The sequence below is a fragment of the Salmo salar genome, chromosome ssa24 (assembly GCF_905237065.1).
Source record: "Salmo salar chromosome ssa24, Ssal_v3.1, whole genome shotgun sequence".
Lineage (NCBI taxonomy): Eukaryota > Metazoa > Chordata > Actinopteri > Salmoniformes > Salmonidae > Salmo > Salmo salar.
In genome coordinates this window covers 27,368,352-27,385,487 of record NC_059465.1, presented here as the reverse complement: position 1 = coordinate 27,385,487, position 17,136 = coordinate 27,368,352, and the positions used below count along the sequence as shown (strand labels likewise).

The window sequence follows — 17,136 nt, the reverse complement described above, 5'->3', positions numbered from 1 at the left end:
TACCTTCGAACTCAGTGCCTTTTTGCTTGACATGGGAAAATCAAAATAAATCAGCTAAGACCTCAGAAAGAAAATTGTAGACCTCCACAAGTTTGGTTCATCCTTGGGAGCAATTTACAAATGCCTGAAGGTACCGCGTTCATCTGTACAAACAATAGTACACAAGTATAAACACCATGGGACCACGCAGCCGTCATACCGTTCAGGAAGGAGACGCGTTCTGTCTCCTAGAGATGAATGTACTTTGGTGTGAAAAGTGCAAATCAATCCCCGAACAACAGCAAAGGACCTTGGGAAGATGCTGGAGGAAACAGGTACAAAAGTATCTATATCTACAGTAAAACAAGTCCAATATCGACATAACCTGAAAGGCCGCTCAGCAAGGAAGAAGCCACTGCTCCAAAACTGCCATAAAAAAAGCCAGACTACGGTTTGCAACGGCACATGAGGACAAATATCGTACTTTTTGGAGAAATGTCCTCTGGTCTGATGAAACAAAAATACAACTGTTTGGCCATAATGACCATCGTTATGTTTGGAGGAATAAGGGGGATGCTTGCAAGCTGAAGAACACCATCCCAACGTGAAGCACGGGGGTGGCAGAATCATGTTGTGGGGGTGCTTTTCTGCAGGAGGGGACTGGTGCACTTCACAAAATAGATGGCATCATGAGGAAGGGAAATATTGTGGATATATTGAAGCAACATCTCAAGACATCAGTCAGGAAGTTAAAGCTTGGTCGCAAATGGGTCTTCCAAATGGACAATGACCCCAAACATACTTCCAAAGTTGTGGCAAAATGGTTTAAGGACAACAAAGTCAAGGTATTGGAGTGGCCATCACAAAGCCCTGAGCTCAAGAAAGGGCTTAGAAAATGTCTGGGCAGAACTGAAAAAGCGTGTGCGAGCAAGGACGCCTACAAACCTGACTCAGTTACACCAGCTCTGTCAGGAGGAATGGGCCAAAATTCACCCAACTTATTGTGGGAAGCTGATGGAAGGCTACCCCAAATGTTTGTACCCAAGTGAAACAATTTAAAGGCAATGCTACCAAATACTAATTGAGTGTCTGACCCACTGGGAATGTGATGAAAGAAATAAAACCTGAAATAAATAATTCTCTACTATTATTCTGACACTTCACATTCTTAAAATAAAGTGGTGATCCTGACTGACCTAAAACAGGGATTTTTTACTTGGATTAAATGTCAGGAATTGTGAAAAACGGAGTTTAAATGTATTTGGCTAAGGTGTATGTAAACTTCCGACTTCAACTGTACATGCTAGCTCTAAATCGATGGGTTTCAAGATTTCAACTTTTTCAACCAGACTGTCACCTGTATTATAAATAGATTTTTACTGCACATGTAGGCTAGACATTGTAATCTTTAATTTAATGAACCAACCCTATAATACAGCTATAATAGATCTGTAAACTATACACAAAACATTCAGATGAGCATATACCAGAATTTCAGACAAAATTAAATACAAACATTTTCTAAAGTAGCACAAGATGACTGAGTGAAGAATGGAATACAAATGTGACACTACAATATCAAATTCTGAACACAAACTAGTGGCTCAAATAAGAACTAATTGTTATGTTTCAGGACTGCACTCTTAAAGACTGTTGTGACTGGATCCTTCAAAACCAAGGAAGGATTTGTTTCTGCTATAAGAGAAATTAACATAAACATTGTTGCTTGCTTTTTACAAGCTACATAAAGTATGTTTATAATAATATACTAATGGTGATATTTAGGGTGAATTAACGTGCCAGTGTCAACTAATCTTGAAATTCACACAGAGTAATATCATCAGATCCCATGCAGTCCATATTCAGAGCATGAAGTATCTAGCTGTTGAATTTCTATTGATATAATGGAGACAACAGCATTTTAACTGAATCCACATTCGAATCAATCAGCACATCCACAAAGTTCATAGTTTTTCAAAGCTCAGTAGTCTAACCACTACACCTGACATTGAAGCAGTTAACTGCTACAAATGGTAGGCCATGTACAGTAATAGTCATGTAAAGCACATGGTGCTTGCAGTACCCACTTCAAAGCCATTGCCAGCAGCACATCACTACAAGTGGCTCAGTAATGGAAAATTACCTCTCCTGCGATGCAGTATCAAAGGAAACAACAGATCCAGTCATTGGGTCCAACGTAATACATAATAGTGTAGGATTAAAGGCATCTTGAATACACCACATCAATGCAGTTACTGTGCAAATCAAATGCACCTTTGCAGATGTACTGATACAGCCAAGACAAACAGCCACAATGTTTCCACTGGCTAAGGTCACATCACAACCGGCCAAGCAGAAAGACCTGTCTACAAAGCTGATACATATAAAATCCAGATTATTATTTATTTGCATAGATGCTTCCCCAGAAGAAAGGAAGCAGGATCAGGATGAGTTGAAGGGAAGGGACCGAGGGAGAAAACATGGTTATTTTAGTCAGTCAGCTAGTCCCTTACAATCTGCTGCATAGAGCTCTTCTCTCTCTCGCTCATCAGTTTCCTGCTACTCTCTCTCTCTCTCTCTTGTCAGTTTCCTTCTACTCTCTCTTACCAGCTTCCTGCTACTCTCTCTCTCATCAGTTTCCTGCTACTCTCTCTCTCATCAGTTTCCTGCTACTCTCTCTCACCAGCTTCCTGCTACTCTCTCATCAGTTTCCTGCTACTCTCTCTCTCATCAGTTTCCTGCTCTCTCTCATCAGTTTCCTGCTACTCTCTCTCACCAGCTTCCTGCTACTCTCTCTCTCATCAGTTTCCTGCTACTCTCTCTCTCATCAGTTTCCTGCTACTTTCTCTCACCAGCTTCCTGCTACTCTCTCTCTCATCAGTTTCCTGCTACTCTCTCATCAGTTTCCTGCTACTTTCTCTCACCAGCTTCCTGCTACTCTCTCTCTCATCAGTTTCCTGCTACTCTCTCTCTCATCAGTTTCCTGCTACTCTCTCTCTCACCAGCTTCCTGCTACTCTCTCTCTCATCAGCTTCCTGCTGCTCTCTCTCTCATCAGCTTCCTGCTGCTCTCTCTCTCATCAGCTTCCTGCTACTCCCTCACTCTATGGGCCCCCCTCCCCTCCTTGTTCTTCCCCTCAGCATCACCGTACTGCCTCCTCTGCCTACTGCTGTTCCTTTATTATTCATACAGACACAGACCCAGGGAACAGACAGTCCTGTCCCATTGTGCAACAGCAACAGCAACCCTGTACAGTACAAACATTTGGTTGAAAAATGACTTGGGGTGGGAGGGGAGGTAAATAGATACACAAGTCATGTCGGATGTGATGTAGGACAGCTATAGGTCACATGGTATGCCTGCCATCTTGGAGATCATTGTTCAAAGTCTGTGTCCATTACTTCCCAAAATAATACGTGTAATATCACATTTATACCGTTAACATCACCTGTGTTAATATTGGCAACGTTTGAAATTACTTCTGTATTCACAATTTTGATGTCCTAATGAAATATGTTTCAAGTTGTTTACTTTGGACAAGACAGTATAGTTTCATTAACTGAGTGCAGACTTAGTGATTTACTCAGTGGTATAGTATACAGATTGCACTCTCTCAGTCTGGGACATCTATTGGGACTCAGGATATGGTTGGTGATATAAGGGGATTAAGGTCAAACTCACACAAGCAGCATGACACGGATTAGGCCTAGTGAGTAGTGCTCTGCCCTGTCTGTAGTGGAATATACCACTGTACCAGTCTACACCACAATGTTACCCATCTCAAAAGCAGTCCCTGTGAACTTTACTTTTATTACTTTTATTAAATGTTTTAATTTAAATAATCTGTCCCCAAAAGGATTAATCCAGATCATGGCGTTGGCAGAAATGACTCTGATTATGGGGGCTTATGTAGTCAGCCGTCCCATCAGGGATCAGTCGTGCCCTTCACAACGCCATCCCTCAGTCGAAGGCTGGGACTCAGTGACCAAAACTTGAGGACAGAAAAAACAAAAGTGTTGCCTGCAAATCCCCTTGTAGGATATTCACACAGTTGAAGCTGATGGTAAGTAGTGGAGCAGTTTGGTGAAGAGCTACAGTAGTAGAGCTCTGTCCAGTCCAGCTCTCTCCTCCTACCAGAGGAAACATTGTCTCCATGGCCACCGAGGGGATGTCTAGAGAGGAGGCAGAGGAGTACCAGAAACAGCTGGTGGAGGAAAAGTAAGTCACGACTAGAGTTACCATCGATTTTCTGTTAATTACCTAAATTACTGAAGATTCTGGTAACTTCGGTAAATTACCGGTAGCTAAGCAACCCTAAAATGGAATGCTTTAGGGTTGGGGTCCATTCCATTTCAATTCAGCCAAATACAATTGAAATGAAATGGAAAATACGTTGACAAATTATGATCCTGAATCTGACCCCAACCTCCTTGGAATGATTAAAATTGCAATTTTTTATTCAATAGCAAGCAAGAGTAGAGCTTTGTTTTAAACTTTCCCTTTTGTGAAAAATTAGAGCTACACTGTATGATCAAAGGTATGTGGAAAAATCATAGCATTAATATTGAGTTGGTCCCTACTTTGCTGTTATAACAGCCTCCACTCTTCTGGGAAGTTATACCACTACATATTGGAACATTGCTGCGGGAACTTGCTTACATTCAGCCACAAGAGCATTAGTGAGGTTGGGCACTGATGTTGGGCGAATAGACCTGGCTCGCAGTCGGCGTTCCAATTCATCCCAAAGGTCAGGGCTCTGTGCAGGCCAGTCAAGTTCTTCTACACCGATTACAAACCATTTCTGTTTGGACCTCACTTTGTGCACAGGGGCATTGTCATTCTGAAACAGGAAAGGGCCTTCCCCAAACTGTTACCACAAAGTTGGAAGCACAGCATCATCTAGAATGTCATTGCATGATGTAGCGTTAAGATTTCCCTTCACTGGAACTAAGGGGCCTAGCCCGAGCCATGAAAAACAGCCCCAGACAATTATTCCCCCTCCACCAAACTTCACAGTTGGCACTATGCATTCAGGCAGGTAGCATTCTCCTGGCATCCACCAAACCCAGATTCGTCTGTCGGACTGCCAGATGGTGAAGCATGATTCATCACTCTAGAGAACGTGTTTCCACTGCTGATCTTAGGCTTGTGTGGCTGCTCTGCCATGGAAACTCTTTTCATGAAGCTCCCGAGAAACAGCTCTTGTGCTGACGCTACTTCCAGAAGCAGTTTGGAACTCTGTAGTGAATGTGGCTACAGAGGACAGACGATTTTTACGCTACATGCTTCAGCACTCAGCAGTCCCGTTCTGTGAGCTTGTGGCCTACCACTTCGCGGCTGAGCTGTTGTTGCTCCTACACATTTCCATTTCACAATAACAGCACTTACAGTTGACCGGAGCAGCTCTAGCAGGGCAGAAATTTGACGAACTGACTTGCTGGAAAGGTGGCATCCTATGACGGGGCAACATTGAAAGTCACTGAGCTCTTCAGAAAGGCCATTCTACTGCCAACGTTTGTCTATGGAGATTGCATGGCTATGTGCTCAATTTTATACACCTGTCAGCAACCGGTGTGGCTGAAATAGCCGAATCCACTAATTTGAAGGGGTTCACATACTTTTCTATATATAGTGAATGTTTGAATTAGACCATATGTTAAGTATAAAAGCCAAACAGGGAGATGCAATGAGAAAACCACCTGTAAATGTACCTTGAGTCAAGAGTATTACACTGATGAAGGTAAAATAAAAATATTTTAACATTTTTGTGAAGAATGTTTTACCACATATTAGGATCATATCACAAGAGTCAAACTGAAAGTAGACTACCACCATGCAGTCCTAGATTACATCACATCCAGATTATTTCTGAATTACTTTCTGTCTCCAATTGCTAAAATTGGTAGGATTGACAAATGCTGTCATAATCTGGAGATCAACACAAACAAAAGTATTACTCTGCGGCCCTAGAAACCGAGTCTTCATATTTTATTTGATTTAGAACTGACACCAATAACATGTGATTGACTGATATGAAAATGGCAATGGCCATTAGGAATTATGATTACACAAAAGCCTAGAAACACATTTTTATCTCTGAAAATATAATGCTAACCTTTACGCAACCAGTATCACACAGTGAAAATACGATGCCTTTTAACAATTTTGGATATTCTATTCAACAATATACTTAAACGTTTTTATAGTTTTGATAACATGGTTTCTGTTCTTGTCTGAAAATAGGATGGAGAGAGATTCAGAGTTCTTGGTAAAGAAGGCTGAGAGGGCTACTTTGAGAACGTGCTTAAGAGACAAATACAGACTACCAAAGGTAAGACGGTCTCGTCTCATTCTCATGTCATATGAAACAAGATGAGAAATTATTTTGATACAAATGCCCTCAATAATAAAAAACTATACTGAACAAAATTATAAAACGCAACATGCAACAGTTTCAAAGACTTTACTGAGTTATAGTTCATTTAAGGAAATCAGTCAATAAAAATAAATAAATTAGGCCCTAATTTATGGATTTCACATGACTGGAAATACAGATATGCATCTGTTGGTCACAGATACCTTTAAAAGGATCAGAAAACCAGTCAGTATCTGGTGTGACCACCATTTGCCTCATGCAGCACGACACATCTCCTTTGGATAGAGTTGATCAGGCTGTTAATTGTGGCCTGTGTAATGTTGTCCCACTTCTCTTCAATGGCCTTGCGAAGTTGCTGGATATTGGTGGGAACTGGAACAAGCTGTCGCACACGTCAATCCAGAGCATCACATACATGCTCAATGGGTGACATGTCTGGTGAGTATGCAGGCCGTGGAAGATCTGGGATAGTTTCAGCCTCCAATCATTTTGTACAGATCCTTGCGACAATGGGGGTGTGCATTATTAGGCTGAAACAGGCAGATGAATGGCACAACAATGGGCCTCAGGATCTCGTCACAGTATCTCTGTGCATTCAAATTGCCATCAATAAAATGCAATTGTGTTCGTTGTCCGTAGTTTATGCCTGCCCATACCGTAACCCCACCACCACCATGGGGTACTCTGTTCAGTTGAAACCAGGATTCAACCGTGAAGAACACACTTCTCCTGTCACGGTGAGCGCTACTGGTGGAGAAGTCAGATGTAGCAGAGCAGAGAGTTGTGAACAGGTGCACACTTTATCTGGGTAGAGGCAACAAAACAGACGGACGTCACTGCGTCAAAACCTCCAGCCAAAGGAAAAGTGCAAGGCACGAAACAGTCACAAAAAATGAGCAAAAGTTACAACAACCTTCGTGAAATACCACGGAAATAACGGGGAAAACCCAGCCTTGTGCGTACACACCAAACACGTAACAATTACAATTTCACACAAAGACATGAGGGGGAACAGAGGAATAAATACATGCAGTGTGATTAGGGAATGAAAACCAGGTGTGCAGGGAACAAGACAAAACAAATGGAACAATGGAAAAATGGAGCGGCGCTGGCTAGAAAGCCGGTGACGTCGACCGGCGAACGCCGCCCAAACAAGGAGAGGAGCCGACTTCGGCGGAAGTCGTGACATCTCCAGCGTGCCAGTAGCCATCCAATGTGAGTATTTGCTTACTGAAGTCAGTTACCACACGCCGAACTGCAGTCAGGTCAAGACCCTGGTGAGGACACCGAGCAGGCAGATGAGCATCCCTGAGACGGTTTCTGACAGTTTGTGCAGAATTTCTTCGGTTGGGCAAACCCACAGTTTCATCAGCTGTCCGGGTGGCTGTTCTCAGACTAACCCGCAGGTGAAGAAGCCAGATGTGGAGGTCCTGGGCTGGCTTGGTAACACGTGATCTGTGGTTGTGAGCCCAGTTGGATGTACTGCCAATCTCCAAAATGACGTTGTGGTAGAGAAATTAACATTCAATTCTCTGACAACAGCTCAGGTGGCCATTCCTGCAGTCTGCATGCCAATTGCACGCTCCCTCAAAACGTGAGACCTTGTGTTGTGGGATGTAAACAAATTTGTGCACAAAATTTGACAGAAATAAGCTTTTTTTGTGTATGGAACATTTCTGGGATCTTTTATTTCAGCTCATGAAACATGGGACAAACACTTGCCTTTATATTTTTGTTCAGTATATAATTTTCCCTTTTCTATGAATAACATAAGGTGATAATCTTACGTATTTTCTCAGTAAATGAGAACACTATCATAAATTAGTAACATGATGCAGAGGCTGTGTCGGTCAGTGTCAGAGCGACTCAATACATGCACAGGAGACTAAGGCCTGCTAGTCAGATAGGCTTAAGTACAGTCACAAGATTAAGGCATAAAAAAAAGACTGATCGCAGATATCTCACATTTGAGCCCAAGACCCAACATGCCCTGTGTGTGTGTCTGTATGCCATCTGTCTCACAGGCTATGCAGGGAGTCTCCCTCTCTTGCAGGGTCATAGAGGGTCACATGTGATGCTAAATTAAGCTGTTGTTTGAAGTGTTAGCTGTTGGACATAAATCCCCTCAGTAAAAACAGGACCTACTGTATGCTAAAAGATAGTCCAGGAAGAAAACCAATAAAATGTAAACATGATGATATTGTGACAGTACATGGGTATAATACACTCCTACTCAGCCAGCCTGACCTGTGCCTTTGTTGCTGTGTTTAGAGTGAACAGGATGCAAACCTGATGGAGTTGGCAGGAGACGACATCGACGTGCCTGAAGAACTACTCAAAATGGTGGACGAGGACGCCACAGAGGAGGAAGAGAAGGATTCTATCCTGGGCCAGATACAGAACCTACAGAACATGGACATGGACCAGATCAAGGAGAAAGCGTCGGCAACTATGGTTGAGATGAAATCTAAAGCAGAGGAGAAGTGCTGTGTCATGTGATGAGAGAAAACATTGGTTCAGTTGATTTGAGATTAGTTCCTAAGCACCAAGTTTGACCAAGGATATAACTTCCAAGGTTGGACTTCCCTGAAATATTCCAGCTTTCAAGTATTCTAATCTAGACTGTGGACTTGGATTGATCCGAAACACGTATAGTAGACCTTCTACACAAAGTCTAAATTGAACCAGTCTTAGGTTGGCTAATCTGTCAATAGAGGGTTAAAGAGATGACTCTTAATCTGTCTTTCTCAGAAAGCTGTGGGGAAGAGGTCAGGAAAAACATCACAGGGCTGGGAGGGAGTAAGAGTATTTTCGTTGTTGTAGTTAAAAAAGGTTCTCTGTTCTTTTTATATACAGCAAACCTCATGTTTTCTTTGCAAGAGGGTACAACTGGGAGGAGAAAAAAAACAATGGTATCATGGTTATAAATGCTTTGAATTGCTTCATGTTAAAAAGACATCCCTCTGAATTTTCAGCCTTTGTAAAACAGTGTATATAACTGGATTTGGTCTTTTCGTTTGTAATAAATAGAGACGAATCATAAGAACCCCATGAAAAACAATCCATGTCCAGAACTCTGGTTTATATAGTGAGAGAACGCCTCCCTGTGGATAAAGTTATTACATTTTGATTACATTTAGTAACTGCTCTTAAAGATCATCTATAGAATATGAAAGAGTCTGGTTAAGATCGTTTTAGCAAAGCTTAATATTACACATTATATCATCATTATCTAACAAACGGAAAAAGAGTCGCAAAAAACAACCTTTTCACAGCAGGCTGGATATGTTACCTTTTAAGTACAGCTATACAACTCTGACAGTTATTTCAATTTAAAAATCTAGTCTAAAGTACTAAATACATGTAATCTCCACTAAAGCCAGGCAACTGTATCAAAGAGTTTGCCATGGAATACACTAGGATTTACAGAGTAGACCTACAAACATCCACCATAGCCTGATCCCAGATCTGATGGCCATAGGAGATAGCAAAACAGCAGAAACAGATGTGGCACCAGGCTACCAAGGCCCTAGAGAGGGCCTCATCACTGGTGGTTAAACTGCAGGCTATTAATGAAGACTGTCTGCAGCTCATTTATGTCATCCGTGGTCTCTATGGGAATGCTGGCTCTTCCAGGGGAGTCACTGCTAGTACAGCCATAGCGAGAGAAGCTACAGTTGTCATACAGAGTGGAGCTCACACAACCTGAGCCTCCCACAGCTCCCTGTAAAGGCTCGCATACATCCAGGTAAGGGCTGGAGCAGTGTGGGGAGAGAAGGTCTTGGGGGTGGTGGTGGAGGTGCTCGGCTCTGGGGCTATGGCAGGGGCTGTGGGGCATGGGGCAGGTCTGCAGGCAGCTGTTCCTCCTCATGGTGCGGTACAGGTCTAGTCTGGCGATCAGGGGCTTGCCGATGTTGACGTCAGTGGTCCAGTCCACCAGCTCATCCATGGCCTTGAAAGAGCCCTGTAGACAAACTGTAAACCCCAGCTGATCCTACAGAGGAGATGACAAGGAGTAGAATAACATTTTATTAACCTAATATGTTTATATTAGAGCTCCAGCGGAGTTTTGTCCAAGGTGAGCTCTGCTCTAACATGACACCAGCTACTCCTACAGAGGGGACACAGAGCACACTGAAGAGGAAGGTCGATTTTTTTTAAACCTTTTTTCAAGATATCAAACCAAAGAGGCAAAGACAATATAATAATGTCGTAGTAATGTGAGAATGTAGAAAGTGGTGATTATCTTTTGTACACTTACCCTGAGCTTCTGTAGAGAGCTGAGGCGTGTGTACAGGCAGTGCTGGGGAAGACTGCTGGAGAGCAGGTAGATGCCAGTCTCCTCTGGTGTCTCCCTGTTCATCTCTTTGGGGTCAACGTCAAGGTCCTGGACAGAACAAAGGAAATGTTATAGGACAAGACGACCTGCATGTGCAAAGTTTTCAGGCAGGTGCTGGAGCCTCAGCATCTTCAGCAGACAGACTCTTTACTATGCTCCTAATGTTGTTTCAGTAAACCCCAAGAAAGACAATCGCTCTCATTGGAATTGAACAGAGCTGAGGAAAACCATAATGATATCAGTGGCATATTGATTTTAAATTCCTTTCCCTATCCTCCTATCCCCTTGGTGTTCACTGATCGGAAAAGCTTGGATGGATTAGCTACACCTTTTCAGATCTGTGGACACAGGGGGTAGGGGACAGGGAACAAATTGTGAGAAACTGGTGACAGGAGCTTGGGGAAGGAACAAGTTTGCATAATTGAACAAGGCGAAAGACTGTAGCGTCTCACCGGGGAGAAGTTGGTGACGTGAGCCTGGCAGAAGAACATGTCCTCTGGTTTCTTCACGATGTGGGTATAAATGACCAGCACGTTGGAGAACTCTGCAGCGAAGCCCAGCTTGATCTGAGCCCCACAGTCAAAGTCTAGAGACATACTCTCAGGCAGTTCTAGAATGAAAACACAACATTATGTCCACAATAAGTACATTGATTGCTTCAGCTAAACAATTCAAATTGAAATGTACTGCATTTACTTTCATTGGTTGATCGTGTCCTTACCGTGAGCCTTGGCCCACTGACGGTTGTGAGCCAGGGCCATGTCAGAGCTGTCACCAGGCAGTACAGGGTCAGTCAGAGCCCTCCTCTCTGATAGGCTGCTGCGGATCTCCAGAGCCTGCTTCCCCTTAGTGGCATCGAACTGGCCCATGTCTGGATAACACAAACAACACCATAACAACATTACCTCAGGCTCTCACAGAAGAAATTTGTTAGGCAAAGTATTATTGCCATGATAATCGATGCATGGAAGTATACAGGGTAGGATAGGATAGATTTGTTTCTGTACTCCTGTTACTTATTTTGCATGGCACTGCATTAGATCAATATTATATTTCATGCTACATTGACTTGTACTCCATGACCACAAATACTATAGATGGGGTGACATTTACTAAATGATTAGTTCACCAATAGGTAATTGGTCCATTGCTCCTTACCCTCAGCCACTCTGTCCAGCAACACAGTGATCTTCTCATCCTCCAGAAGACGTTTCTTCAGAAACTTGACGAAGACACCGTTAGTGAATCCACTAGAGCTCAGCTCAAACGCTTCTGCATCTTGGCAGCTGCACAATAGAAGAATGGAACAGAATTGGGGAATATATCATTTCATTTCTTCATACAAAGTTACATGTTACGAATAGAAGTTTAGACATATATTTGAGTAATCATCAGATTACTTACGTTGCATATCCAAAGACAATGTTAGCTGTGACCCTCAATGGTATGTTCGGAGTTGTATCATCATGAATATTTCTAAAAAGAAAAATGTAATAGTTACAGTATTACAACAAACAGGAAATGGTGAGTGGTCTATATCCCATGTTACTAACAGGGAAGAGACATTGAATAGTAGTGGAAAAACAAATAAACATAAAACAAACATCATGGTTAGCACAGTATACTAGTCTTTACCCACCGCTTCCTGCACATATCCAGCAGGAACACATTGAGGCCTGTCTCCTTCTCCTGCATCAGTTTGAGGATGCTCTGCACACACAGGCAGTTGGCTGAGTGGTACGGGTTTGGAGCATCCACCGGTACCATGAAGCTGTTGCCATAGTTCTCATAACCATGTCCAGCATAGTACAGCAAACCTAGGAAAAGGTTATGGGAGTGAATTGAACGAGACAGTAAATAGAGCAGTGAATGAAATAAGACTGAAAATAGACTTCACTTTTTAAAACTAGTATTTTATTTTTTATGATTCACTATATTTTTGGAAAAACAGATGAAATAAACGAATATTTGACTGATCAAATTCTTCTAGGTCGGTCTCTCATACTCTAATAGGCCATAATAATGAATGGCGTACCATAGACACCCTTGTGAAGTAAGAGCAGAAACTCGTCCACGGCGTTGCGCATCTCTGACTCGGTGAGATCCAGCAGCGATACTACCTTGAAGTTGAGCTGGCGCAGGAGGTTGGTGAGATCATACACATCTACCATTGGCGCCTTGAGCTGGGGGTGGTTCCGGTACGAGAGGTTCCCGATTAGCAGGGCCACTTTATCTGTCGCTGTGATGAGAGACAAATACCATCAATGACTACGAGTTGAAATCAGTTGTGGAGAAATTAAACATATTGACCAACATGGAGAAAAAAATTGTACAGAAGAAATGTTAAGAGGCATTTGATATTCTAGCAGTATTAAAAGGTAATCAAGTACTGGGTGGATTCATTTTTTGTTCTGCGTACCATAAGGTGGTTCTTGATTGCTGTTCAGGATTAGTTCATTGGCACCTACAATCACAACACTATCATTATATTATACAGATATTACACATGGTGGACTGATAAACATTCTCAGGAGATAAACTGCTATATGTAATGTGCTGGAAACAATGTCCAATAAACAGTGATAGATCATCTCAGATATTCATTCAATGCGTCACTTACCAGCTCCAAAGGCAAAAACATCATCTGTGGGAAAACAATTTTAGAACAATTACTAGAATTTATATTTCCTGTGCTTTCATTTCAACTGAATTAAAGTAAAAAGTGCCACCGATTAGGTGGGGGTCAGTCAGAAGCCTAACGGATCAACATGCCTAATGTTAGCCATTAGTAAATGAGTACCCACTGAAAATATGTCCTGTCTTGAACATTTACAAATATTCATTGGAAATTAATACGGGACATCTAAGCTGAATCACTGAAAGCTGTGAATGATTATATAATTGAAATGTAGCGATTTTGAGCATCAGTAAAGACAATTTTTCAAATTACAGACAATATCATACTTTCTGTGGGATTGTCATGATTATGCTGTGCTCTCAAAAATATAAATCAATCAAATGAACGGGCAAAAATCCAAAGGATGAAAAAAATGCATGCAACACCTGGAACCAAACCCTCCTCCTCTATAAAAACAGATTCATTTTGCCATCCCATTGTTTGCAACATGGCCCTGTTTTATTCATGCACATACTGTACATCTCAGACGGCCAAACTAAGAGAAACCAGGCACTTCAACTATACCTTCAGAACACTCCATTGCCCCTGAAAACTGGACAGATATCCTTGGTCCTTTCATTCAAGAACAAGAGTAAGTAATCATCAAGAACTGTCACCAAATTCAATGGGAGTTGTTTTTGCTCATATTGTATACAGATAAACAGACCTTTTGTTTAGGCTGGGATCAATATCATCATTATAGTACTGTAAAATAAAGGACAGTGACATACCCACTAGAACGTCTACTTCATTCGTCCACGTCCTTTCGTTGTTAATACAAATCTCACAGCGATACTTTCCATGATGTTCCAGCAGCAGATACGGAATCTGTTTCAGTTAACCAACAATATCAAGCTACTTCCAAAAAATTCCAACTAACTCTAACTGTTTTCATCTGATTTGTACAACATTCAACAGTATTGTAGAGTTACTGTACTGTAACTACAAAATATACTGTAACAGTGTAACTTTAACAGTATAAAAGTGGAACTTTCTACATAAGCGCTCAAGGATATTAGCATCCTCCTCTGACCTCCTTACCGTGAGTCTCCTCTTGGAGGCCTCTGGAAAGTGAAGGGGCACCCCGTTCCTGTGCCACTGGTAGCGGGGGATAGGCCTCCCTACCGCCCCACACTCCAGCTGCAGAGAATCCCCCACCAGCAGTCTCTGGCCCTGGGGCTGGATCACCACCTTCAGCCTGCCCTCCAACGAGTGGGACCCCAACCCTGCATGCAAAACATAAGTTTATTCAATGTGCAGTCGCTCTGGGGGCGAGTTTAGCGAAAGCTTTGGAGGGATAAAAGATGATGTTAGTGCTACAAAGCATTCAGCAAACTCCCCCGTTTTGTCTGTCTTTCACAGAAAGGAGGAACCGACAACGTGTAGAAAATGTTAGCCTTATTAAAACGTAAACTGATAGAAATAAAATTCCAAAAATCCCAGGTAGAAGAAAGACATAATAACAATGTTGTCCATGAACTGATTGGGAGGTAAAAGATAGTGTCTCACCATAAGATGTTGCAACATTCAGGACATCCACCTGAGCCCACTGGCTGAACTCAAAGGAGTCTCCACAATTAACCCTGCAGATGTAGAAGCCTGCGTCTGTCAGTTGGACTGGGCTAATCACCAGGTCTGGAGAAGAACTGTTGTGTACCTGGAGAAGTCACAATGTGTCAAATCAATTCATAATACATGAAATATACATCTCTACTTGCACACTCATCTTCTGCACATCTATCACCCCAGTGTTTAATTGCTATATTGTAATTATTTTGCCACTATGGCCTATTTATTGCCTTACCTCCCTTATCCTACCTCATTTGCACACATTGTATATAGACTTTTTCTATTGTATTATTGACTTGGTTGGTTAATTCCATGTGAACTCTGTGTTGTTGTTTGTGTCGCACTGCTATGCTTTATCTTGGCCAGGTCGCAGTTGTAAATGAGAACTTGTTCTTAACTAGCCTACCTGGTTAAATAAAGGTGAGAAAAAAAAATCTATATATATATCATTATGAAGCCACAGCTGTCACAATGTTATCTGGGCAAGATATCAGCAATATGATTATCTGAAAACATGTTTAATAATAACATGTTTACAACCAATGCATAAACAGTATGGTCTACCTTCAAAACACACCCTAGTAGGCTACCCACCTCCTCCTTGGTTTTGAACCACTGGAATTGAACACCAGCCTTTCCCACAGCATAACAGCTGAGTCGCAGGTTGTGTCCCACTATTATTGCCACAGATTGGGGCTGAATGAGGATCTGGATACCTAAACACAACCATTATGGGAAGAAATTCTCAATAATGATTCAAATATATGTACAATAAATAATCAATACTTTTACATACAGGGACCAAAATCAAGAGTCGAGATTAACTTGTCGCTAAAAACATTTATAATCCTGAGCCTTCCCTCCAAGTACAAACCAGATAATAATCAGCGAACACATCTTCTAAAGATGCTGTGTATACCTGGTGGTTTGACACACTGTAGGGCCTCTGTATGGCCCATGGTTTGTAGTAAGTCTACCAGATGGCCCAGTGTGCACCCTCTGTCTCCCATGAGCCTGAGCAGCACGCGGCTGGGGCTGCCCTCCAGCTCCAACACCTTCAGAGAGCACATCTCCATCTCATCTGAACTGCACAGTGGAGGAAAAGGCAGAATTTATGCACACAGTAATGCACACACTGTCTATGAGACTATTTAATAAGAAAAAAAGTATATGAACAACAGAGGCACATAGCTCACAAGTTAGTTCACACTTAGGAAATGAAAAATGCTCAGGAATACTGATAACATGTATTATTATTGTGTTATAAAATAGGGAGGTGTGTTGACGATAGGGATAACATTTCTACTGTAAAATCAAACAAGTAAACTAACATGTTTAAAGAATAACCCTTCAGACTAGCCCAACCGGCCACAAGATGGCGCTATTATTCCTTTTAGGTCGTTAGGTAATACCGCATCAGGAAGAACTACGCGCGACCGTCAGACTGGCTGTCCGACTGCTTAATTAGGCTTACCTCACCCTAAAACGCTGGTCATTGCCGACCATCTCCCCGAGTTTACGCCATCCTTTACTGTTGGTTTTATCCAGAACCTCACACAGTTTCCTCAAGACAGGTTCTTTCAGAAAATGTAAGTTTAAAGACCGGTCAGATGAATCCGACATCTCAACGAGTTACTGTAGTTCAGTTCAGTCAATTTGAAAAAGGTACTTGAAAAACAATCTGAACATTTGTGAAATGAAAAATATGTCGTAGTTTGAAATCAGGTGTTCTACACAGAAGAGGTAGATACATGGTCATGGTCGCTGCAGAAGTTTGGGGGATTTCCGAAGATCATTCTGGGGAGGACCAAAAAGACACAAGTTGGTGTTGCTTCCTGAAACAGCTTACAAATAGTGATATACACTCCTACCACTGGGTGGGACTTTCGGTTTAGTTATGGGTCTTCCGTTTTTGGCCCAATACTCTAAACTTGCATCCTTCCTTACCTCCTTGATAACGATATTCTCTGAAGGAAAGGACGAATGACAGAGCAAGGGTGCATTATTAAGAGAAATGGAAAGGGTAATACCTAGTCAGTTGTACAACTGAATGGATTCAACTGAAAAGTGTCTTCCGCATTTAAACCCTAATTGGGTTGAATAATTCCGATTTAAAACTATTATTATTACTTATAAACTGCCTAAAGAGTTCCCACATCTGAAATAAATTATTTGTATTAATCTGTTTGGTTCAAC

At 42.0% G+C, this 17,136-nt stretch overlaps 2 protein-coding genes across 4 annotated transcripts; one reads left to right on the top strand and one right to left on the bottom strand.

The window, feature by feature from the left end:
• The first annotated feature begins 3,938 nt into the window (after nucleotides 1-3,938).
• Nucleotides 3,939-9,161, top strand: LOC106585389 (complexin-4). Its single transcript, XM_014171538.2, has 3 exons — nucleotides 3,939-4,197; nucleotides 6,223-6,310; nucleotides 8,627-9,161. Exons 1-3 carry the CDS (start codon nucleotides 4,133-4,135, stop codon nucleotides 8,852-8,854), a joined length of 381 nt encoding a protein of 126 aa, XP_014027013.1. The 5' UTR covers nucleotides 3,939-4,132; the 3' UTR covers nucleotides 8,855-9,161.
• A 255-nt stretch (nucleotides 9,162-9,416) lies between these two features.
• malt1 (MALT paracaspase 1) lies at nucleotides 9,417-16,802 on the bottom strand. 3 transcript variants are annotated; one of them, XM_014172314.2, is made up of 17 exons: nucleotides 16,415-16,802; nucleotides 15,860-16,026; nucleotides 15,535-15,656; nucleotides 14,881-15,028; nucleotides 14,413-14,597; nucleotides 14,103-14,199; nucleotides 13,897-13,944; nucleotides 13,315-13,338; nucleotides 13,114-13,158; nucleotides 12,730-12,933; nucleotides 12,334-12,511; nucleotides 12,099-12,170; nucleotides 11,853-11,980; nucleotides 11,416-11,565; nucleotides 11,147-11,304; nucleotides 10,617-10,742; nucleotides 9,417-10,349 (listed from the first exon to the last, which is right to left on the bottom strand). In XM_014172314.2, exons 1-17 carry the CDS (start codon nucleotides 16,561-16,563, stop codon nucleotides 9,900-9,902), a joined length of 2,451 nt encoding a protein of 816 aa, XP_014027789.1. In that variant the 5' UTR covers nucleotides 16,564-16,802; the 3' UTR covers nucleotides 9,417-9,899. The 3 variants fall into 3 exon arrangements, with proteins under 3 accessions (XP_014027789.1, XP_014027791.1, XP_014027790.1); XM_014172316.2 differs by having other exon boundaries at nucleotides 16,420-16,796; XM_014172315.2 differs by lacking the exon at nucleotides 13,897-13,944.
• Between the last annotated feature and the right edge of the window lie 334 nt (nucleotides 16,803-17,136).

Excerpts from the sequence above, each read along its gene's own strand:
- LOC106585389 (XM_014171538.2), top strand. The coding sequence starts at position 4,133 with ATGGCCACCGAGGGGATGTCTAGAGAGGAGGCAGAGGAGTACCAGAAA. Across the intron at positions 4,198-6,222 it reads AAACAGCTGGTGGAGGAAAA|GATGGAGAGAGATTCAGAGT; the intron begins GTAAGTCACGAC and ends GTCTGAAAATAG. Across the intron at positions 6,311-8,626 it reads ACAAATACAGACTACCAAAG|AGTGAACAGGATGCAAACCT; the intron begins GTAAGACGGTCT and ends TGCTGTGTTTAG.
- malt1 (XM_014172314.2), bottom strand. The coding sequence starts at position 16,563 with ATGTCGGATTCATCTGACCGGTCTTTAAACTTACATTTTCTGAAAGAA. Across the intron at positions 14,598-14,880 it reads GAATGTTGCAACATCTTATG|GGTTGGGGTCCCACTCGTTG; the intron begins GTGAGACACTAT and ends TTTTGCATGCAG. Across the intron at positions 11,566-11,852 it reads GCTGGACAGAGTGGCTGAGG|ACATGGGCCAGTTCGATGCC; the intron begins GTAAGGAGCAAT and ends TGTGTTATCCAG.